Raw genomic sequence first — 20,758 nt, 5'->3', positions numbered from 1 at the left:
GGCTTCACAGCCTCCTAGGTTTAAAAGAGTCAGATCTTAGCTAACTTGGTTCTAGAGTATGGGGCTGCCATTAAAGTATGCCAAGGGATGAGACCACCACCCAAAGTGAGGAGGTGTGACTGCCATGCCCAAGGGGCAGAAGAACAGGGCCTACTGGGGCTGAGGGGGTGGGGTCACCACTCAGATGGGCTAGGAGAATGGGGCCACCCAAAGCTCAGGGAGTAGAGTTGCTATCTTAGTGGGCTTGGAAGGCAGAGCTGAAGCCCAGGGCTGAGGAGCCTCCACCTGGAATCCAGAGAGCACGACCAACACCCAGAATCTAGAGGGTGGGGCCATTGCCCAGATGGTCTCAAAAAACGGAATTATTTTCAAGACTTGAGAGCTAATGTAATTTGTTCTGCTGGGTTTTGGACTTGCTGGGTGCCTGTTATCCCTTCTTTCCCTCCAATTTCCCCTATTTGTAATGGAAATGTCTACCTTGTACCTGTTCCACCGTTGTATTTTGGAAACAGATAACTTGTATTCTAGATTTCACAGGTTCACAGATGAAGAGGAATTTTGCTCCAGGATGGAATACACCTAAAGTCTCACCTATATTTGATTTAGATGATTCAGAAGATGAGCTTTTGGACTTGGAGTTGATTTAAGACTTTCAGGATGTTGTGATGGGGCGAATGTGTTTTGCATGTGGCAAGGACATGAATTTTTGGGGGCCAAAGATGGAATGTTAGGAATTGGATTATATCCCTCCCAAACATGTGTTGTAAATCCTAGCCTCTATGCCTATGGTTTTAATCCCATTTGGGAATGGGCTGTCTTTGTTATGTGAATGAGGCAGGGTTAGTGTAGGGCATATCTCGAGTCAATTTTGAGATATAGAAGAGATTAAACAAGGGAGCAGAGCAGAGACAGGAGAAGAGAGATGCCAAGCTACATGAAGATCACCTAGGAGCAGAAGCTAAAAGAGACAAGGACCTTCCTCCAGAGCCGACAGAGAAAGAAAGCTTTCTTCTAGAGCTGGCATCCTGAATTTGGACTTCTAACCTCCTAAACTGTAGGGAAATAAATTTCTGTTTGCTAAAGCCACCCATTTGTTGTATTTTTGTTATAGTGGCTCTAGATAACTAACACAGGAAGAAAGGAAGGTGAGGAAGACAACTCTCCTGCAATTTTTTCCTTGTTGGGCGCTGGTGAACCTCCCTGGACTTTTCGCCAAATGGCTTTCATTTTTAGAGATACTTTAAAAGAAAATGAGTCTACTGTGACTTAAAAAAACCAAATGGCTCTGGAGAGAACAACTTCCCTCATTTCACAAAAGAGACACAGAGTAAGCTGAAGTCCTCAGAGAAAGCCGACTTACTACAGCCTCATGGAGGAAACCCAGGATTACTGTTTAAGACCCTTAGCCCCGTGGTCCTCTCACTGGCTGCAAAGTTCATAATTCAGTCTATGAGTTAATTTGACATGTCTGAGCCACTTTTTTATTGCAGGTTAGTATTAGGTCTGTTGAAGTACAAATTCACAGGCTATGTGAATTTGGAATGTGTTTAGGGTCTGTGACCCATTTACAAGGCCTTTGGAGTTATTTTTCCAGTTGTTGTGGAGTTGATTCTGACTCATGGTGACCCCATGTGTGTCAGAGTAGAACTGTGTTCTATAGGGTTTCCAATGGCTGTGATCTTTTGTAAGTAACTCACCAGGCCTTTTTTCCAAGGCACCTTTGGGTAGATTCGGACCACTGAACTTTCAGTTAGTAGCTGAACACTTAACCATTTACACCATGCAAGGACTTCGAAGTTACAGAACTGTGAAAATATAGCATTTATTTTCATTAGTCACAGGCTCTCCTAAAAAAGGGAAAGATTCTAGATCCCTTATAAATGGTGTCTTCAAAGTAGGCAAGAAGCCTTGGTGGTGCAATGGTTGAACACTTGGCTGCTAACCAAAAGGTCAGGGGTTCCAACCCACCAGCCCCTCTGCAGGAGAAAGATGTGGCAGTCTGCTTTGTAAAGATTTATAGCCTTGGGAACCCAATGGGGTAGTTCTACTCTGAACTATAAGGTTGCTATGAGTTGAAATTGACTTGACGGCAGTGGGTCAAAGTAGGTATTAAAAAAAATTGTAAACGTTAGTTCTGTGGTTCCTTAGTAGCGGGGAGGAGCAACTTAGTTGTGTTTTACCTCAGTGGCAGTGGGACCCAGGCCTGTGGTTCTAATGGAGAGTTCAGGCCCTTGCTCAGAACTCAGCTCAGGCACATAGATGAAAACAAAACCATTTTTATTTTTTAATGAGTACGAAGCAAGAGGAGACAGCCAGGCTGGGGCAGGAAGGTGGAGATAAGGGAGAAATAGAGATCAGTGGCCTGGGAGGCTGTCACACAGTAGGAAGAGTCCCCTAGAGCTGTAAGTGCTGCTTCTGCCTCACATTGTCTGAGACCCTGGGTTTCTCAGCTCTAGGAATTCCCCTGAGTTTCCTCTCCAGAGAGAATTTGAGGACAGTCCCAGCCTTAAAGCTTCCAATGAAGGAAAGAACTTATAAATATTTGTGAACATATGTCCTTGAACCACTAATAGATATGCCTAACCCAACCAGATGAAGCATTTTTCTCCTTTCTTCATGGGTTTCTTTGCATTTTTTTCCTTGGTTGCTAATTTTTCTTCCCCCCAATTAGGACTGAAAATTGGAGTGGGAAAGCAGGCCCAGTGGCACAAAGTCTGAGTGCCTCCTATCTTGAAGGCTGATGCCTTTCTTTATTTCCTTGTTCATTTTCTGACTTTGCAGAAGTCAGAGAAGGGCCTATCCAGTTTATTCACGCACATAAAGAGCCAGACAAAATAGTCCAATCTAAGAGGTAAGGAACCTCTGTGATCATATAGGTCCCTGGGTGGTACAAACTGTTTGCACTCGACTTCTAACCTAAATGTTGGTGATTTGAATCCACCCAGCAGAGCTGTGGAAGACAGGGCTGGAGACCTGCTTCCAAAATGATTACAGCCAAGAAAACCCTGTGGAGCAGCTTTACTTTATAAAACATGGGGTCGCCATGAGTTGGAATTGACTGGAAGGCACGGTTTTTTTTCTTTTTTTTTTAATGACTGTAGAGTCTACATGCTTCATTTTACAGATTAGGCAAATGAAGCCCAGAGAGGTGAAGAATCTCACCCAGGGTCACACAGCAAGCTGGAACAAAACCCTGAGTCCTGACTCCCAGGATCATGTTCCCTCCGAGTTAATACTGTACCTGCTTATCTGGCTTTGGAGTCAAAGATGATGTTTCATAAAGATTCATGTGAGGATTGGTTCCAGATTCAGTGTTGGCTATGGTGAAAATCAGAGAGAGAAAGAATCAGGGTTGTCAGATTCAGACCTCATGAATTTTTGAAAATATACCATACCTATACACACCTAGTTCATATAGGCTGGGATGGGCTTCATATTTACTCACCAAATAACACCCACAACCTCCCTAGGCACAGTCTAAACACCACTTAAATATGTTAAGACCCTATATTAAATTGTATATATTTTTGTTTTGGTAGCTCTTTAAAAGAACAAAAGCAAATTCTTTGTGCCGCTAAAATTCAGATAAAGCTGAAATTAAAAAGGAAATATTGATGGGAAAAAAATCTGCTGATGCTGTTAAATATAAATTTTATGTGATTGTACTTCACTGAAGTCGGAAAATGCCTCTGTGACCTTCCAGGTGTAGAGAGCAGAGGCTTCCCTTTTCCCTTGTAATATTGGAAGGGCATCAGGAAAGCTGGAAGCAGAAAGCAAACAAATGCTAAGGCCAAAGTGGGGCTGGGGGGTTGGAGCGGGGGAGACGTGGGAATGCGGGTGGGGTGGGACTAACAGAAGTCATGTTTGATGCTTCATGCTTGCCATGAAGCAACACCGACATGGTGTTGGTATGTCATTCCCATGACTCTCTTCTCTGGTTGGCATTATCACTATACTCTGCAGTCTTGGAAGCTGAGGCTCGAAAGCTGAAGTAACTTACCCAAGGTTGTACAACTAGTGAGGTTTTGAGTTAGATTTGAGTCCTGGGCTGCTTAACCTTAAAACCCTGCAAAATGATAGGATTTATTTTCCTTTTCCTTTTTTTTTCTTCCCCAAAGACAGTGAACTTAATGTTTATAAAGGAATGCTTAGTGGAGGAACATATTTAGCTAAGCATATCTTGGAACTGGCTCTATTTCCAACATGGCTCCACTGACAAGGGTTTTGTTCTCATATGTATGACTGCGTCCAACACAGAGTTCTTTCCATACCTAATACTCATAAGCAGCTCTCTTAAGAGCCTACAGCCATATATGACTCTGTATCTTTGTCTCTTCTTTGACCTGGCTGACCTTCCCTTTCCTGCTGTTTCCTAGTTATCCTCGTCTGCCTTGTTTGAACATGGCTTCTGCACAGATTGGAAATGTGTCTATTTTAAGACAGCTGGGGAACTGAGGCCCAGAGTGTGGTTTCATGTGATTGGTTCAGTGCCACCCCTTGAAATAGTACAAAACCAGGACTAGAACCCAGATCTGACTTAGCGTCTTGTACTTTTCCCTCCACATCACACTGCCTTCTGTTAGCTTTGCTTGAGCTTGCCACATCACAGCTGCTTGGCCACGATCCATCCTCTGGACAAATCTGGCCCAGCAGAATTGTGTTGCGATGAGGTTCACTTCACTGTGGCTTGGAAGGAACCATGGATCTCTTAGAAATGCAACTTATAAATTCTGATACATAAGGAAAGTTCTTGCAACACCAGAAGAATGAATCAGTCAGCCAGAGTTCAAGAAATGTAAACACATTTTTAGATAGGAAACTGAAAAATCGCTTAGGACTTCTCCATCTCTTGGGTCAAGACCCTGCTAATTTACTGAGGCCCAAGCTGTCAAGGAGGAGACACAACTCCAACTGCATTCCTGGGAGATAAAGCAATGGGAGTGGTAAAACTTCCTCTCAGAACAATGTGGCAAGATCTACCCCTGTTATCAAGCCAAATAAACTGACTGACCCATCGACCCATCCAAGCAACTGGCTGTGAACACAAGACCCATTTCTTTTTCATTATCCCAGAGCTGGTGTGCACATTCACAGATTGCAGAGCTTCCAGGCGTGTCTGAAACTGGGAGCTCAGAATCTTGCCGTGATGAACACTTCTGCCACTACAGAGATAAACAGAAAACACATTCCTTCCCTGGCTGCCCACCATCAGGCCTGAACAGACTTTCATGCTCTAGCATTAATCTAACCACAGGCTTTTAGCAAGCAGATAGCATTACCGCCAGATAATCAGGCAGTTTTAGAGATGACCCTTGCTAGGTGGGGTCTCATCCCCAGCCTCTTTTGCCTTCTTCAAATCATGGGATCCTTCACCAAACACTCAAAACTTGAAAAGCAAGCAGGAAAGAGCATCCAATTCTTGCATGGGATAGTGGGCCTTAAATTTTCCTTTTATTTAAATCTGTGTTGACTGTGTTTGTCTTCCAAGTTGTTGCTTGTTGCTTTAAGTAAAAATGAAACACAGTCATATTTATTCCCATGGCTTCAGAACTCTCATTTCTCTTGGACACTGTGGTGGGCCCTATCAGGTGTCAGAATAGAGACCTAACGCCAAAGAGTCACCGTATCAGGCAAGGTGGGCCAGCTGGCTCCTTCTTAGATGCATGTCAGGGCTTGGGAAAGGCTTCAGGCCTACAGGCTCCAAAGTGGCCACACATTTGGTGGCTATGAGGGCAGTTGGAGGTGCTGGCAGAAGCCTCTTTAAATATGCTTAGGGCCTTTTCCCACACATACTGTTTCCAAGGCACAAGCACACTTTGATGTCTAGTATGCTCTTGTAGAACTTCCCCCATAACCCACAGCAGCTCGTCATCGGCGAGGGGATGCATCCATTGTCAAACAGATCTCGACAAGCGTTTCTGCCTTCTTACAGCTTTGCTCATGGGCTTGCTGGTCCCCAGCAGAAACTAGCTGAGGGAAGCCTAAAAGTCAGCCTTTGTACCTTCATAGTTTTTTTTTGGTCAAAAATAGAAAATGCAAATGCAAATTCCAGATTATTAAAAAAAATTTTTTCCCAGTATAAACTTACCCATAAAAGGAGGGATAATTCTGGTGCCTTTCCATGGTCCTGCTGACCTTTCCTTAAGAATGATATCTAAAAATATTATATTTTATAGGATGTGATTTAAGATGCCTATGACCTATAGTATGTTTGTCCTGTGATAATAAATCTCAAGTCTGTTTGTTTAATGCAAGAGTCTAAGACCCAAGCTGATCTCTAGTATCGTCATTATCAGTTTCGTGGGACAAGACTTAAGACTCTGTTTATGCTACACATTTTTGCTGTAAATTTTCCTAGATGAAGTGGAGGGTAAAGTGGGGGTATCAAACAGTTCCTCAAGACCTGAGAAAGTCTGCAGGCTAAAGATATACTCCAAAGAGCTCTGTTAAAGGAGCCAAGTGGATGGATCTAGAACACAGGAGTTGGTCTGAATTTAAATATGGAAATTCCTAGTAAATGTGAGGGCAATATTTTTCTTCTAATTTGGAATAACAATCTTTTTTTCTGCTTATATCTTCTTAGACCAAGACTAGATAAGTCTCGAGGGCCTGGCTTTAGCTTTGCAAATACCAACTTCTCTCAAAAACCAAACCAAACCAAACCCACTGCCGTTGAGTTGATTCCGACTCTTAGCAACCCTATAGAAAGTTCATAAATTATATGGAGAGGCCCAAAGTTGCATGGCAGTTTACCAAGCCCAAAATGGAAGGCAGGCTAAGGAATGGAATTTAAAGTTAAGTAGCAACAAAATAGCAACTATGTGAGAAACCCTCCAATCAAGATACATTATAGGATTAATGAGAATACTTGTGGTAGAAGACTTTGCAGAAGAAGGGAATTAGAAAAATAGACTGAAGGTGGATCTATGTACAAAGTGGTCACTTTAATTCATGAGGTGGTCTTGTATCTCTGGAAAATATGGTTCTTGGTCACTGACTCTTAAACAAATATAGACATTGGATCTCTCAGCTTCCAGTCTTACCCCCTCTGATTCAGTCTCCATAGCTGGGAGAGCCACTTCTTTAAAATAAAAATCTGGCTATGTCAATCCCTACGTAAGCAGCCTCCCACAGCCTTTGGGTAGATTCTTTAGTTGCTGCCGATGACCCTTATGATCTGGCTCCTGCCTACCTTACCAACTGTTTTGTTCACCATTCTGTCCCCTGCATGTACCCTGAGGTCCAGTCATTCCAAGCTGCTTACATTTCTCCCATGTTGCCATCTGCCATGCTCTTTCACCTTCATATTGTCCCTTCCCTTGGAGTATCCTTCCATCTTCTTTGCTTGGCTAGATCCTACATATAACCTTAGAAACCCAACTTAAGTGTCTTCTTCCAAAGGCCTTCTCTGATCTCCTGGCTAAGTTAGGCTGTACTCATTCATAACTCTCAGCACATTGCACCACTGTGGATTACTTTAAGGCCTGGCCTTTGTCTCTCAACTGAAATCCTAGTGCCTAGCACAACGGATGGTCAATTAGTGTTCGTTGAATGAATGAACGAATGAATGAATGTGCAATCTCTATGTACTTTGTAAAAACAGACTTAACTGATTCTTTCTGTTGGACATGTTCTGATGCTGGCGTCTACACTGATTTCCAAATGAGGAATTGTAGGCAATCTAAGACAATAGCAAATGAAAACCCTTAGGCCACAGGGAGATGTGTGAAAAAATAAGAGAGAGAAACTAGGAGGAAAAAAGAATCCTTAAGAAAAGCCTCATGTTTCTTTTTGGTCTTTTTGAAGGGTGATGAAATAGAAAACAGTATTTATGGATTACTGGTTAACAAAAGTTGTAATTTGTTTATCAGTCTGACAGAAGAAAATCAATATTCTAAACTTTATTATAGGTTGAGGAATATAACTCACACACACACACACACACACTTATATCTATATCTTAGGATGTATGTTGTTGTTGTTAGGTGCCATCGAGTTGGTTCCAACTCATAGCGACCCTATGTACAACAGAACGAAACACCACCCGGGCCTGCGCCATCCTCTGTTGTTATTCTTGAGCCCATTGTTGCAGCCACTGTGTCAAACCATCTTGTTGAGGGTCTTCCTCTTTTTCACTGACCCTCTACTTTACCAAGCATGATGTTCTTCTTCAGGGACTGGTCCTTCCTGATAACATGTCCAAAGTAGGTGAGATGAAGTTTTGCCATCTTTGTTTCTAAGGTGCATTCTGGTTGTACTTATTCTTTGACAGATTTGTTCATTCTTCTGGCAGTCCATGGTGTATTTAATATTCTTCACCAACACCTTAATTCAAAGGCATTAATTCTTCAGTCCCACACGTTTGTCAGTTTGTTACTGTGTGAGGGGGGGGGTGCGTGTTGCTGTGATGCTGGAAGCTATGCCACTAGTATTCAAAACCAGCAGGGTCACCCATGGTGGACAGGCTTGAGCTGAGCTTCCCAGACTAAGACAGACTAGGGAGAAGGACCTGGTGGTCTACTTCTGAAAGGAATTAGCCAGTGAAAACCTTATGAATAGCAGCTGAACGTTATCTGATACAGTGCCAGAAGATAAGCCTCTCAGGTTGGGAGGGACTCAGAAGATGACTGCGGAAGAGCTGTCTCCTCATAGCAGACTCAACTTTAATGATGTGGATAGAGTCAAGCTTCTGAGACATTCATTTGCTGATTTGGTACAACTCAAAATGAGAATAAACAGCTGCAAACATCCATTAATAATAGAAAGTATGAATCTAGGAAGATTGGAAATCATCAAAAAAGAAATGGAAGGCATAAACGTTGATATCCTGGGCATCAGTGAGCTGAAATGGATTGGTATTGGCATTTTGAATAGGACAATCAGATGGTATGTTATGTCGGGAATGATAAATCGAAGAGGAATGGGGTTGCATTCATTGTCAAAAAGAACATTTCGAGATGTCTCCTGAAGTACAATGCTGTCTGTGAGAGGATAATACCCGTAATTAGAATGTATACCAGCCTTAAAATGGGCTGTGCTAAGTACTACTTTCCTGCTCGAGTGAGACCCTGTTGTCTTGTGCGTTTCATGCCATAAATGAAGAGCAGATCCTGCCCATTCGGGAGGAATACATTCTGAGAATCTCAAGAACCCTTAGATGTATGAATACCCCTCGGGTATACCATATCCCCAATAAAACTGAAACAACTAAAAAAGATTAGAGAGTTCTTTAGACTCTTAATGAGACTATAAATAAAGGATTAGATTGATTTATAAAACAATTTTTGGCAGAGAATCATCACTTTTTAAGACCATTTTACTTTCTCTTATTTCCAGCACTGGCCCCGCCAATTGGCTTTTTTTTTTTTAAGGCAATTGAAAATATAAAGAAACAATATTCTTCTTTTTGAAAAACAACTTCACAAAAGCTAGTGCAGATGTTGCAGTGAATATAGACCATGCTGCTGAGATGGGAGTACCGGGAGGTTGGCAAGGCCCACTCACTAGCGTATGGCTGTCTTCTGTCTCTCAGCTTCATGATGTCTATGGTTTGACTTCATGCTTCTGTAAATGAGAAATTGTATGTGTTCCTGACTTTTGAGGTCATTTCCAAATAGTTGAAACTGACTTTTTAGTCCACAAATACCCAAAGTCCACCATCTGTATAATTTTCCAGAATCCTATCATGTTTATCTGAAAATATTCAGTAAAGCCAAATGATCAAACAGAAAACAAAAAGTTGTGAAACCTCCATTGTTGTTGTTAGGTGCTGTTGAGTCAGTTCTGACTCATGTACAACAGAACAAAACACTGCCAAGTCCTGCGTCACCCTCACATTTGTTGCTATGTTTGAGCCCATTGTTGCAGCCACTGCGTCAATCCATCTCGTTGAGGATCTTCCTCTTTTTCGCCTGCCCTCTACTTTATCAAGCTTGATGTCCTTCTCCAGGGACTGGTCCCTCCCGATAACATGTCTAAAGTATGTGAGGTGCAGTCTTACCACCCTTGCTTCTAAGGATAGAAACTTCTACAGGTGATCTCAGTGAACAGTTTTAAAGTGCTCTTTCAACTTAATTACAGGGGGTATTCGACATTTCCAGAGTAGAGTTATATCCATTTCTTAAAAACATATAGGAAATGTTAAACATAAAAAGATACAAGAATTTTTGTCAAGATCATTGAGCAAATGAAGGGAACAAATAAGTTTATTCTAAGCCCTGAAAGGAGTACTCTATGCTTATATAGGCAGCCCTACTGGAATGTAATTTCCTGCAGAAACTATGTTGTACATGGTGATTAGGATCCTGTCTTAGTTTTCTAGTGCTGCTATAGGAGAAATACTACAAGTGGATGGCTTTAACAAACAGAAATTAATTTTCTCACAGCTTAGGGGGCTAGAAGTCCGAAATCAGGGCACTGGATCTAGGGGAAGGCTTTCTCTCTCTCTCAGCTGTAGAAGAAGGTTCTTGTCTCTTCAGCTTCTATTCCTTAGCTCCTTGGTGATCTTCATGTGGCATGGCATCTATCATCCCCCATCTCTGCTTTCTTCTCTTTTTATATGTGAAAAGTGGTTGGCTTAAAACACACCCTACACTGATATGGCTTAACATAACAAAGAAAACCCATTTCCAAATGGGATTATAATCACAAATCTAGGGATTAAGATTTACAACACATAATTTTGAGGACACAATTAAATCCATAACAAATCCTAAGTTTACTTGAAAAAAAAGTCTGTTTGACCCATGTTGTAGCTGAACTCTTTCATTCATCAAAAATTTAGGAAATACCTACGTAGATTTTGCCTGCCATGTTGTAGCAGGTACTGGGGTGACAAGTGGGTCTCTGCCCTTAAAGAACTTGCAGCCTAATGGAGTGAAAAGTCTAGAAAATAGGCAATACTGTGAAAGACGTGAGGAGATGGGGTAAGGACGGGCGCAATGTGAGCTTGTGGAGGAGGCCAGTCACCCAACTGGGGGTGGGGGTGGGGGCAGAGAAGCTGCCTGGAGGGAAGTCATCCTGGGAGCTAAATTGGGAACTGAAGGATGAGTAGGAGTTAACCAGGCAAAGGGGAAAAATTTGGGGCATAAGAGGAGATGGCAAATTATGCTGAAGGTCAGGGGTGGATTATCCAATAGGCAAGGTAAGCATAAGAGAAGTTGGGGAATTATGCTGTAGGTCAGGGGTGGATTTTCCAATAAGCAAGGTAAGCATGGGTTTACTTGTGCTTACTTACTAATCTGTAGTGAACAATTTCACATGGGTTTCACCATGCCATATCAAAGTGAAACCCATGTGAAATTGTTCACTACAGATTAGTAAGTAAGCACAAGTAAGCCCATGCTTACCTTGCTTATTAGATAATCTGCTCTTGAAGTCCAGGCAGACGAAAGAGTATGTTTAAAGGCTTGAAAATAAGAAAGAGATTTTTATTAGTTACTAGGAACAGAGAGGGAACACTGGTGGCACAGTGGTTAAGATCTTGGCTGCCAACCAAAAGGTTGGCAGTTCAAATCCACCAGCTGCTCCTTAGAAACTCTATGGAGCAGTTCCACTCTGTCCTATAGGGTCGCTATGAGTTGAAATCAATTCTATGGCAATAGGGTTTTTTTTTTTGGAGGGGGTTGGTTAAGAATAGAGAGAAGGAATAAAAGTTTTCCTTCCCCTTCCTGGACATGGAGTTTGCCATGGGGCAATTCTGATATAGGCCAAGTTTGTCTTTGGCATTCTGTCATCTACCTTTCTGTGCTTTTCTCCTTCTCCTTCCCCAGATAGCTAATGCTCTTCTGTTTATCCAGCCCTCTGGGGCACCTCACTAGCCAGGCATGCTACAACACTCTCCTTAGCTCAAAATTACCCACTTCTGTTTTTACCCCTGTCAAAACTCTTACTACCCCAGAGCATTCTTCTCAGCTAGGTTGCAAGAGGACAATATCTGATTAAATGATTTTTTTCCTAAAGTGTGAATGACTATTAGCCTCTCAGAAGTGTCGGCATTTTAAAAGAAGATGCTTCTGAGTCCAAAGTGAACATTTTATTGGTAAGATTTTAATAGCAGAACAAAGTGAAATTGTAACATTTTAGGCTGTATTAAAAATATTTTTGATCTGGGGAGCTACCTTGTAAACAGGCCTATCTTCATTGCAAATCTGCCTCAAGGGTTTGGTTCTTCCAAAGTGTTCCTACATTTTTCTATTTTCTCCTCATACTATCTCACAAAGTTGCAAATTATTTTCAGTATTATCTGCAAAAGGGTGTCTGATGCTGAGTAAGGGGAACTGGAGGGAGAATGTGCAACGGAAGGCATTGTTTGTATTAGTCTTCATTAAGTCAGGGACTTTGTAAACTCTGATGTATCGTCAGAGGCAAATATGCCTATTTAGACTGACACTACCACTAAACATGCACAGTGTTAAGAATGCATGTTTGTAGGTAGTTCACATCCCAGCTTCACCACTTAGCTGTGTGACCTCGGGCAAGTCACTTAACCTCTCTGCGCTACATTGTCCTAGATAAAAAATGAAGATAGTAATAGGATTTACCATCATCATTGCCATGAGGATTGTGTAAATAAAATAATGAATGCAAAGCACTCAGCACATTGTTTGGCATATCAAAGATAGATAACAGCAGTGTCCAACATCATCATCATCATCCTTTTTCACTGAAACCAAACCCACTGGCACTGAGTTGATTATAACACATAACAACCGTGTATAACAGAGTAGAATTGTCCCATAAGGTTTCCTAGGCTATAATCTTTATGGGAGCAGTTCGCCAGATCTTTTCTCCCACGAAGTGGCTGGTGGGTTTGAACCAATGACCTTTCAGTTTGCAGCTCAACTCTTAACCACTGCGCCACCAGGGCTCCCTCCTTCTTTCAATGAAGGGCTCCTATTTTAAAAGCTGCTCTGGCCCAGTTCCAACCAACGAATGACAATGAATGTTAGCGACATTGAAACTATTCCCACCGTGGTCGGAATGTCTCTCCGAGGAGGCAGAAGAGAGGGTAGTGCAGACTGCACTAGGCGTTACTCTGCTTGCAGACTTTGAGATTGGCAAGCATGTGACTGTGCCTTTTCTCCTTCTAGTTTTGCAAACTCTAGCAGAAACGATTCCCTCCACTCAGCTCTGGAGTCCTTAATCCATGGCATTGCTTCCTGTTAATACAGCAGGTCCCTCATGCAGGATTCATTGCTGCCTGCCCCCAAAAAAGTGGTGAGGAAGACCACATGCGTTTCCCTATTAACCAAAGACTATTTTTAGTAGAGAGAAAAAGTCTCTGCATAGTCACCCCTTCCCCCTAGTCTGATGCAGAAGCAGTAAGGTCTGTGTGTCGGGGTTGGGCTACAAAGCCAACCTACACTCCCAGTTCTTGCATATCTCTCCATGAGGGGAACAAAATATAAAAGGAAGCTTGGAAGAGGCAGAACTGGCCTCAGCCCATCATACAGGCCTAAGAGCCTTTTCCGGGTAGTTTCCTGGAATGCAGTGGCGCTGGCTGAGCTGTGCACGACTTTATCCATTGCTGTTGTGTCACTTCTGAGTCATAGCAACCCTACGGGACAGAGTAGAACTGCCCCACAGGGTTTCCAAGGCTGTAATTATTATGGAAGCAGACTGCCGCATCATTCTCCCATAGAGCAGCTGGTGGGTCAGAACCACAGACCTTTCACTTAGCAGCCAAATGCCTAACCACTGTACCACCAGTGCTCCTTTGCACAACTCTAACAAAAAAACCTATACCCACTGCCGTTGAGTCAATTCTGACTCATAGCGACCCTACAGGACAGGGTAGAACTGCCCCACAGCAACTCTAGGGGGCACTTAAATGTAATGTCCACCTCATTGTAGTGTGAACTGTGTGATGCACAGCCTGCAGAACCCACAGGACGTTCCTGCACCATACCTTTCCTGGACCAGCAAAGAGCAAGCACTTGGTTCCATCGACTTCTCTCTAATATTTGCACTCAGATCACAGCACGCAGGATGCTCATGCGTAACTCATGAAGACATCACCCTTCATAGGCTCGCCAAGAAGTGAAAACTTTTTCCTACTTATTGGTATATTTAGGGAAAATCGTGTGTTTACGGAGGTCTATGTATGAAATAAGGAGCCCTGGTGTTATAACAGGTAAGTGCTTGGCTGCTAACCAAAAGGTTGGTAGTTTGAACTCGTCCAGCAGCTCTTCAGGAGAAAGGCCTAGCAGTTTGCTTCCACAAAGATTAAAAAAAAAAAAATTTACAGCCTAGAAAATCCTATGGGGCAGTTCTGCTCTGTCACATGGGGTTGCTATGAGTCGGAACTGACTCGATGGCACCCAGCAACAACAGGTATGAAATAACATACCCATTAGTCAAATAACATAGAGGAGAAGTACAGGTGACTTTTGGAGGAGGACTTCCTTTTTAGAAAGTATTGAGTACTAGACCCTTCCTTTTCATGGCTGACATTTGAACTGACAGATTCAGAAGCTGAAAAACAATAAGAATTTTATGGGAAAGTGTGAAAAATTCTTTAAAAAAAAAAACAAAACTATTTTCCTTACACCAAGACAGGGACAAACCCTAGGTGGAATGCCTTGATGCTTAAAACTTCATAATGCATTGGGTGGTTTTGAAAACCCATAGACACTGCCATGAGAGAAGGTCGATGTAGGATTAAGAAACACTGAGGAAAATAATGTTTTTATGCAAGATGTTTAAAGGCAAAACCCTACAGGGATCATGATGCTAAAATTCTGAGAGGAAAACTTTGAAACAGTTAATGTTTGACATACGCTGTGAGGAGATGCCCAGATTTGAAGAGCAGATGTGGGGTGAGGCCCCAGCGCGTGCAGCAACAGGGGGATGACAGCCAAGCTTGAGGAGCCCCGGTTTCCAGCTGTAGCACCAACATGAGGGCTGGACCAGGGGGGACAGGAGGGAATCCAGCCCATCAGATTCTAGCCAAAAGGACAGACAGGCTTTTTCACAGCCCCTGATGACTTTTTTTTTGTGTTCTGTTAGAGCCACCTTGGCTGAGAATTATTCTAGCTGTCCTTGTCAGTTAAAATGAAAACTAGTTAAAACAAGGCTGTTTGAATGGCTAAAGAGGATTAGGATGACAGACCTGAAAAAGATAGCTAAGGAAGAGATAATAGATAACAAAGGTAGGTTCCTAAGTGTATCCTAAATGGAGGAGGAATTTTTAAAAAGCTCATTGTGGTAAAATATATAACAAAAAATTTGCCATTTTCACAATAGCAAAAAGATGAGAACAATCTAAGTGCCCATCAACAGATGAATGGATAAACAAAAACTATGGTACATACACACATTGGAATACTATGCAAAGATAAAGAACAATGATGAATCTGTGAAACATCTCACAACATAAATGAATTTGGAGGACATTATGCTGAGTGAAATAAGTCAATCACAAAAGGACAAATACTGTATGAGACCACTATTGTACAAACTCATGAAAAGGTTTACACACAGAAAGAAACAATCTTTGATGGTTATGAGGGAGAGAAGGGGCAGGGAGAGGAAAACACTAACTAGACAAAAGAAACTCTGGTGGCATAGTGGTTAAGTGCTATGGCTGCTAACCAAAAGGTCTGCAGTTCGAATCCACCAGGAGCCCTTGGAAACTCTATGGGACAGTTCCACTCTGTCCTATTGGATCACTATAAGTTGGAATCAACTCCAACGGCGAAGGTTTTTTTTTTTTTTTTTTTACAAAAGATAAGTGGTAACTTTGGTGAAGGGTAAGACAGTACACAACACTGGGGAAGTCAGCACAACTTGACCAAGGCAAAGTCGTAGGAAAAAAAAAGTCATAGACACATTCAAACTTCTTGAGGGACCGAGTTACTGGGCTAAGGGCTGGGGACCATGGTCTCGGGGGACATCTAGCTCAATTGGCATAACATGTTCTACATCCTGCTTGGGGGAATAGCATTCGGGGTCTTAAAAGCTTGTGAGCAGCAGTCTGAGATATGTCTACTGGTCCCACCCCATCTGGAGCAAGGGAGAATGAAGAAAACCAAAGGCACAAGGGAAAGACTAGTCCAAAGACTAATGAACAACAACTACCACAGCCTCCACTGGACTGAGTCCAGCACAACTAGTGGCTACCACCACTGACTGCTCTGACAGGGATCACAACAGAGGGTCCCAGTCGGAGCTGGAGAAAAACGTAGAACAAAGTTCTAACTCACCAAAAAAAAAAAAAAAAAAAAAAGACTAGACTTACTGGTCTGACGGAGACTGAAGAAACCCTGACAATATGGGCCCTGGACACCCTCTTAACTCAGTACTAAAGTCGCTCCTGAGGTACACCCTTCAGCCAAAGATTATACAGGCCTATAAAACAAACAATAACACACATAGTTCAACCATGTATGTGAGACTAAATGGGCACACCAGCCTGGGGACAAGGACAAGAAGACAGGAGAGGAAGGGAAAGCTGGATGAATGGAAATGGGAACCCAAGGTTGAGAAGGGGAGAGTGTTGACGTGTCGAGGGGTTGGCAACCAATGTAACAAAACAATATGTGTATTAATTGTTTAATGAGAAACTAATTTTGCTCTGTAAGCTTTCAACAAAAGCACAATTAAAAAAAATTGCCATTTTAACCATTTTTAAGTGTACAGTTCAGTGACATTAATTACATTCACCTTGTTGTACAACCATTATCACTGTTTATTTCCAAAAGTTTTTCACCACCCCAAACAGAAACTCAGTATCCCTGAAGCAATAATTTCCCATACCCTCCTTTCCCCAACCCCTGGTCATCACTAATCTATTTTCTGTCTCAATGTATTTGCCTATTCTAGATATTTTATATAAGTAGAATCATATCATGTTTGTTCTTTTGTATCTGATTTATTTCACTCAGCAGGTTTTTTTTTTCAGCATAATGTTTTCAAGGTTCATCCATGTTGTAGCATGTATCAGAATTTTGTCCCTCTTTATGACTAAATAATACTCCATTGTATGCATGTACCACATCTTGTTTGTCCCTTCATCTGTTGATCGACGCTGGGGTTCTTACTACCTTTCGGCTATTGTGAATAGTGCTGCAGTGAACACTGGTGTCCATGTATCTGTTTAAGTCCCTGCTTTGAAGTCTTTGGGCATATACCTAGGAATGAAACTGCTAGGTCATGTAGGGTAAATCTCTATTTAACTTTCTGAGGAGAGGAAGAAAAGTTTTTAAAGGAAAATTGTGTGTGTGTGTGTATGTAAGAGAGAGAAAGAGAAAAAAGAAAAAGAGAAAGAGAGATAGATAGGGAGGAAAAAATCAAAGTGAATCCTAAAAAATTCAAACTGGAAAAGATTTACAGATCTTCCAGTCTAAATGCCCACCCAAACTAATTTCCAAATCCTCTTTACAATTTCCTTCCTTGTCTCGTTACTGATAATAAATATACTAGAGAGGTTGCCAAAAAAAGAATGGGCTTTATTGATTTGCTGAATTGTGGTGGGCTTGGAAAAGCCCACTCCTAGATGTGTTTCCATTGTGGCATGCACACAGGCAGCCACACACACAGCCACACGCACACACGCAGCCACAAGCACACAGCCACATGCACATATGCAGCCACATGCACACACACAACCACATGCAGCCACACATACAGCCACACACACACATGCAGCCACATGTACACTCACAGCCATGCGCACACACACAGCCACATATACACACAGCCACACACAAACAGGCACACGCACACACACTGCCACATGCACACACACAGCCACACACACACGCAGCCACAGACACACACGCAGCCACATGCACATACATAGCCACACGCACACATGCAGCCACATGCACACATGTAGCCACATGCACACATACAACCACGCACACAGCCACATGCACACATGCAGCCACAGACACACATGCAGCCACACACACACACAGCCACATGCACACATACAACCATGCACACACAGCCACACATACACACACATCCACATGCACACACACAGCTCCACATACACACATACACGCGCAGCCGCATGCACACACACATAGCCACATGCACACATGCAGCCACACGTACACAGATAGCCACACATATACACACAGCCACACGCACACACGCAGCCACACACACAGCCACATGCACACACACAGCCGCACATACCCACACAGCCACACATACACATGCAGCTGCATGTACACACACATAACCACACGCACACACACATAGCCACATGCACACACATAGCCTCATGCACACACACATAACCACATGCACACACAGCCACATGCACACACATAACCTCATGCACACACCCATAGCCACATGCACACACGCAGCCGCACGTACACACACAGCCACATGCACACACAGCCACACATACACACACAGCCACACGTACACATGCAGCTGCATGCACACACACATAGCCACATGCACAGACGCAGCCGCACGTACACAGATAGCCACAGGTACACACACAGCTGCATGCACACATACAGCCACACGCACACACGCAGCTGCACACACACGCACAGCCACACGCACACACACAGCCGCATGCATGCAGATGATTTAGACCTAGCAGAGCAACTAGGGATTCTGAGACCCACCACTGGAGAGAGGAAAACCATAATTAGTGTTAATTGTTGACCCTACGGTTTGAGAATAGATGCTCTGGAGAATGGGAAATGAGAACAAACATTAATTATTGAGTAGGGACCTTGGAGACAGACACTCTGGATTAAAAGGAGAGAGATAAATTGCATAATGAATGTTAATTTTCCCTCAAAGAGTTGAGTGGTTGGTGGTTGAAAGGGAAAAAGAGGCTAAAACAATCATGAAAGAGAAACTTCAGTGTGTGTTGGGGTAAGAAGGTACCCGCGGGTTACTTGAACACTTTCCATCACGGCTTACTGCCTTGCCCTTTGCCTCACGTCTCTTTGCTATTAGGGCTTTCCTCAGGACTCTTACTGTTTACCACAGTCGTCTGCTAGGAAACTCAACCACTTCCCCTTGAGTGCATAAACCAGAAAACAGCCACATTGCATTGCAGAAGAGCTGAGAGGCACATGGCAGTGGAATTTATTTTTTATCTGTGCTTGTGGGAGTTCAGCTTAAAAGGAGGGGGGCCAATGAAGCTGAGTGCCACGTGGGAGAGGTCCATGGCCCTGTGTATGCTCTCTCAGGGTAACTGGGCTCCAGGGCCTTAAATGTTGTTTTATCTTAATTACAATACATGAGACACACATATATACACACCCTGAAGTAATCCTCTTAGCTGAAAGTGAAAACAGAAAAAAGATCATTTGAGTAGAGAATTATAGATGAGAGTTGCAGCCAATTTTGCAAAGACTGAAACGGAGACTCTGCAAACAAGCTTGTCTCTGGTTCCTCGGTCAAGATTTCCACGTCCACTTGGCAGCCCTTGGGATCTTCCCTTTGAGGTGTCTTTTTAATTTGCTCACTGTCTTCCTTCCACATTCTCCTCAGCAGCCTCTGGATGATTCCAGTAGCCTCCTAACTGAGCCCCGTGCCTTTCCTCTTGCCAGTTCATTCATGCTGGCACACATACTGGGTTGCACGCTCCCTTCCTCAAACATCTTCTTTCATTCCTTGTTGCCTAAAAAGCAGCTCTATCCTCTGTCCTGACATACAAGGCCTTCCCAGGTCTGGCCTGGGCTGCCTTTCTGCCCCATCTCCCCCATTAAGGCCCTCCACAGTCCATTCACACTGGGCTACTCATCATTTCCCAAACGTACTCTACTTTCCTACTTTTTGCCTTTGTTCCCATGCTGGCCCCTCAGCTGCGTGTGTCTTTCCCTCCTCTTCTCTGTTTATTCCCTTCTTCTAATTTCTCAAAGGTTGGTGCAAATGGGGATTCCTCTGAGAAACCCTTCCCAGCTCCCTAGATTAGAATTAATTCTTCTTTCCTTGAACACCCTGAATCTTGCTGCTCAGGCCTATACTAAGCACACATTTCATTCTGGCTTGTGGTAGAGTTAGTTGCTTGTGTATTTCTCCTTCACATAGACTGTGAGGTTCTTGAGGGCAGGAGCCATGATCCCTGGTGTTGAGCCTAAGAAGTGGGGTGAGCAGAGCACACTCTCTGGGACAGACAGGCCTGGGAACCAAGCCTAGGGCTGTTGCTTACCAGGTGTAATCAATTTGCACAAGGGCCTTATCCTCTCTGTGTTTGAATTTCCTCATCTATGATAAACAACACATGCACAAAAAAGCAAAAACAAAAACCCCAGTTGCTGTCGATTCCGACTCATGGTGACCCCATGGTTACAAAGTAGAACTGAGCTCCATAGGGTTTTCTTGGCTGTAATCTTTACAGAAGCAGATCGCTAGGCCTTTCTTCCATGACACCATTGGGTGGGTTTGAACTGCCAACCATTTCATTAGTAGCTGAGCACAAACTGTTTTCAGCACTCAGGGACCTTCATCTACAATAGGTGAATGAAAATACTCACTTCCTGGGATTATTGTCATGATGGAATGAGATCGCATATGTAGCACAATGTCTAACAGTGTTCACTCTCAGTATTAACACCCTTCCATGTCCCTTGCACATGGAAGGTGTTCAGCACGTTTTGTCAAAGGAGCCAAACAATTACATAATAGGTCTTCTATCCTTTAGGTCCAATGCTATTTCATATTGGGATTTCACTTAATACTTTACATGGTGAAGTGCAAGTATGAGGTGGTTTGAGTTTTGCAAAGCAACATGAAGTAGGTTGGGCAAGTATTTTAGTTGTATTATATTAGT

The 20,758-nt window shown here is 43.0% G+C and overlaps 1 protein-coding gene across 5 annotated transcripts in view; it reads right to left on the bottom strand.

Moving 5' to 3' along the window:
• KIAA2012 (KIAA2012 ortholog) overlaps positions 1-20,758 on the bottom strand; it is a 143,727-nt gene that overhangs the window by 63,106 nt on the left and 59,863 nt on the right. For all 5 annotated transcript variants that reach the window (XM_049887879.1, XM_049887880.1, XM_049887882.1 and 2 more), the window contains one exon: positions 3,242-3,318. In XM_049887879.1, coding sequence (XP_049743836.1) covers positions 3,242-3,318 — 77 coding nt within the window. The remainder of the gene's footprint in view (positions 1-3,241; positions 3,319-20,758) is intronic.

Source organism: Elephas maximus, chromosome 6 (genome assembly GCF_024166365.1).
Source record: "Elephas maximus indicus isolate mEleMax1 chromosome 6, mEleMax1 primary haplotype, whole genome shotgun sequence".
NCBI lineage: Eukaryota > Metazoa > Chordata > Mammalia > Proboscidea > Elephantidae > Elephas > Elephas maximus.
Note: the sequence above shows the minus strand (reverse complement) of the source record. Positions and strands in the feature narration are given on the sequence as shown.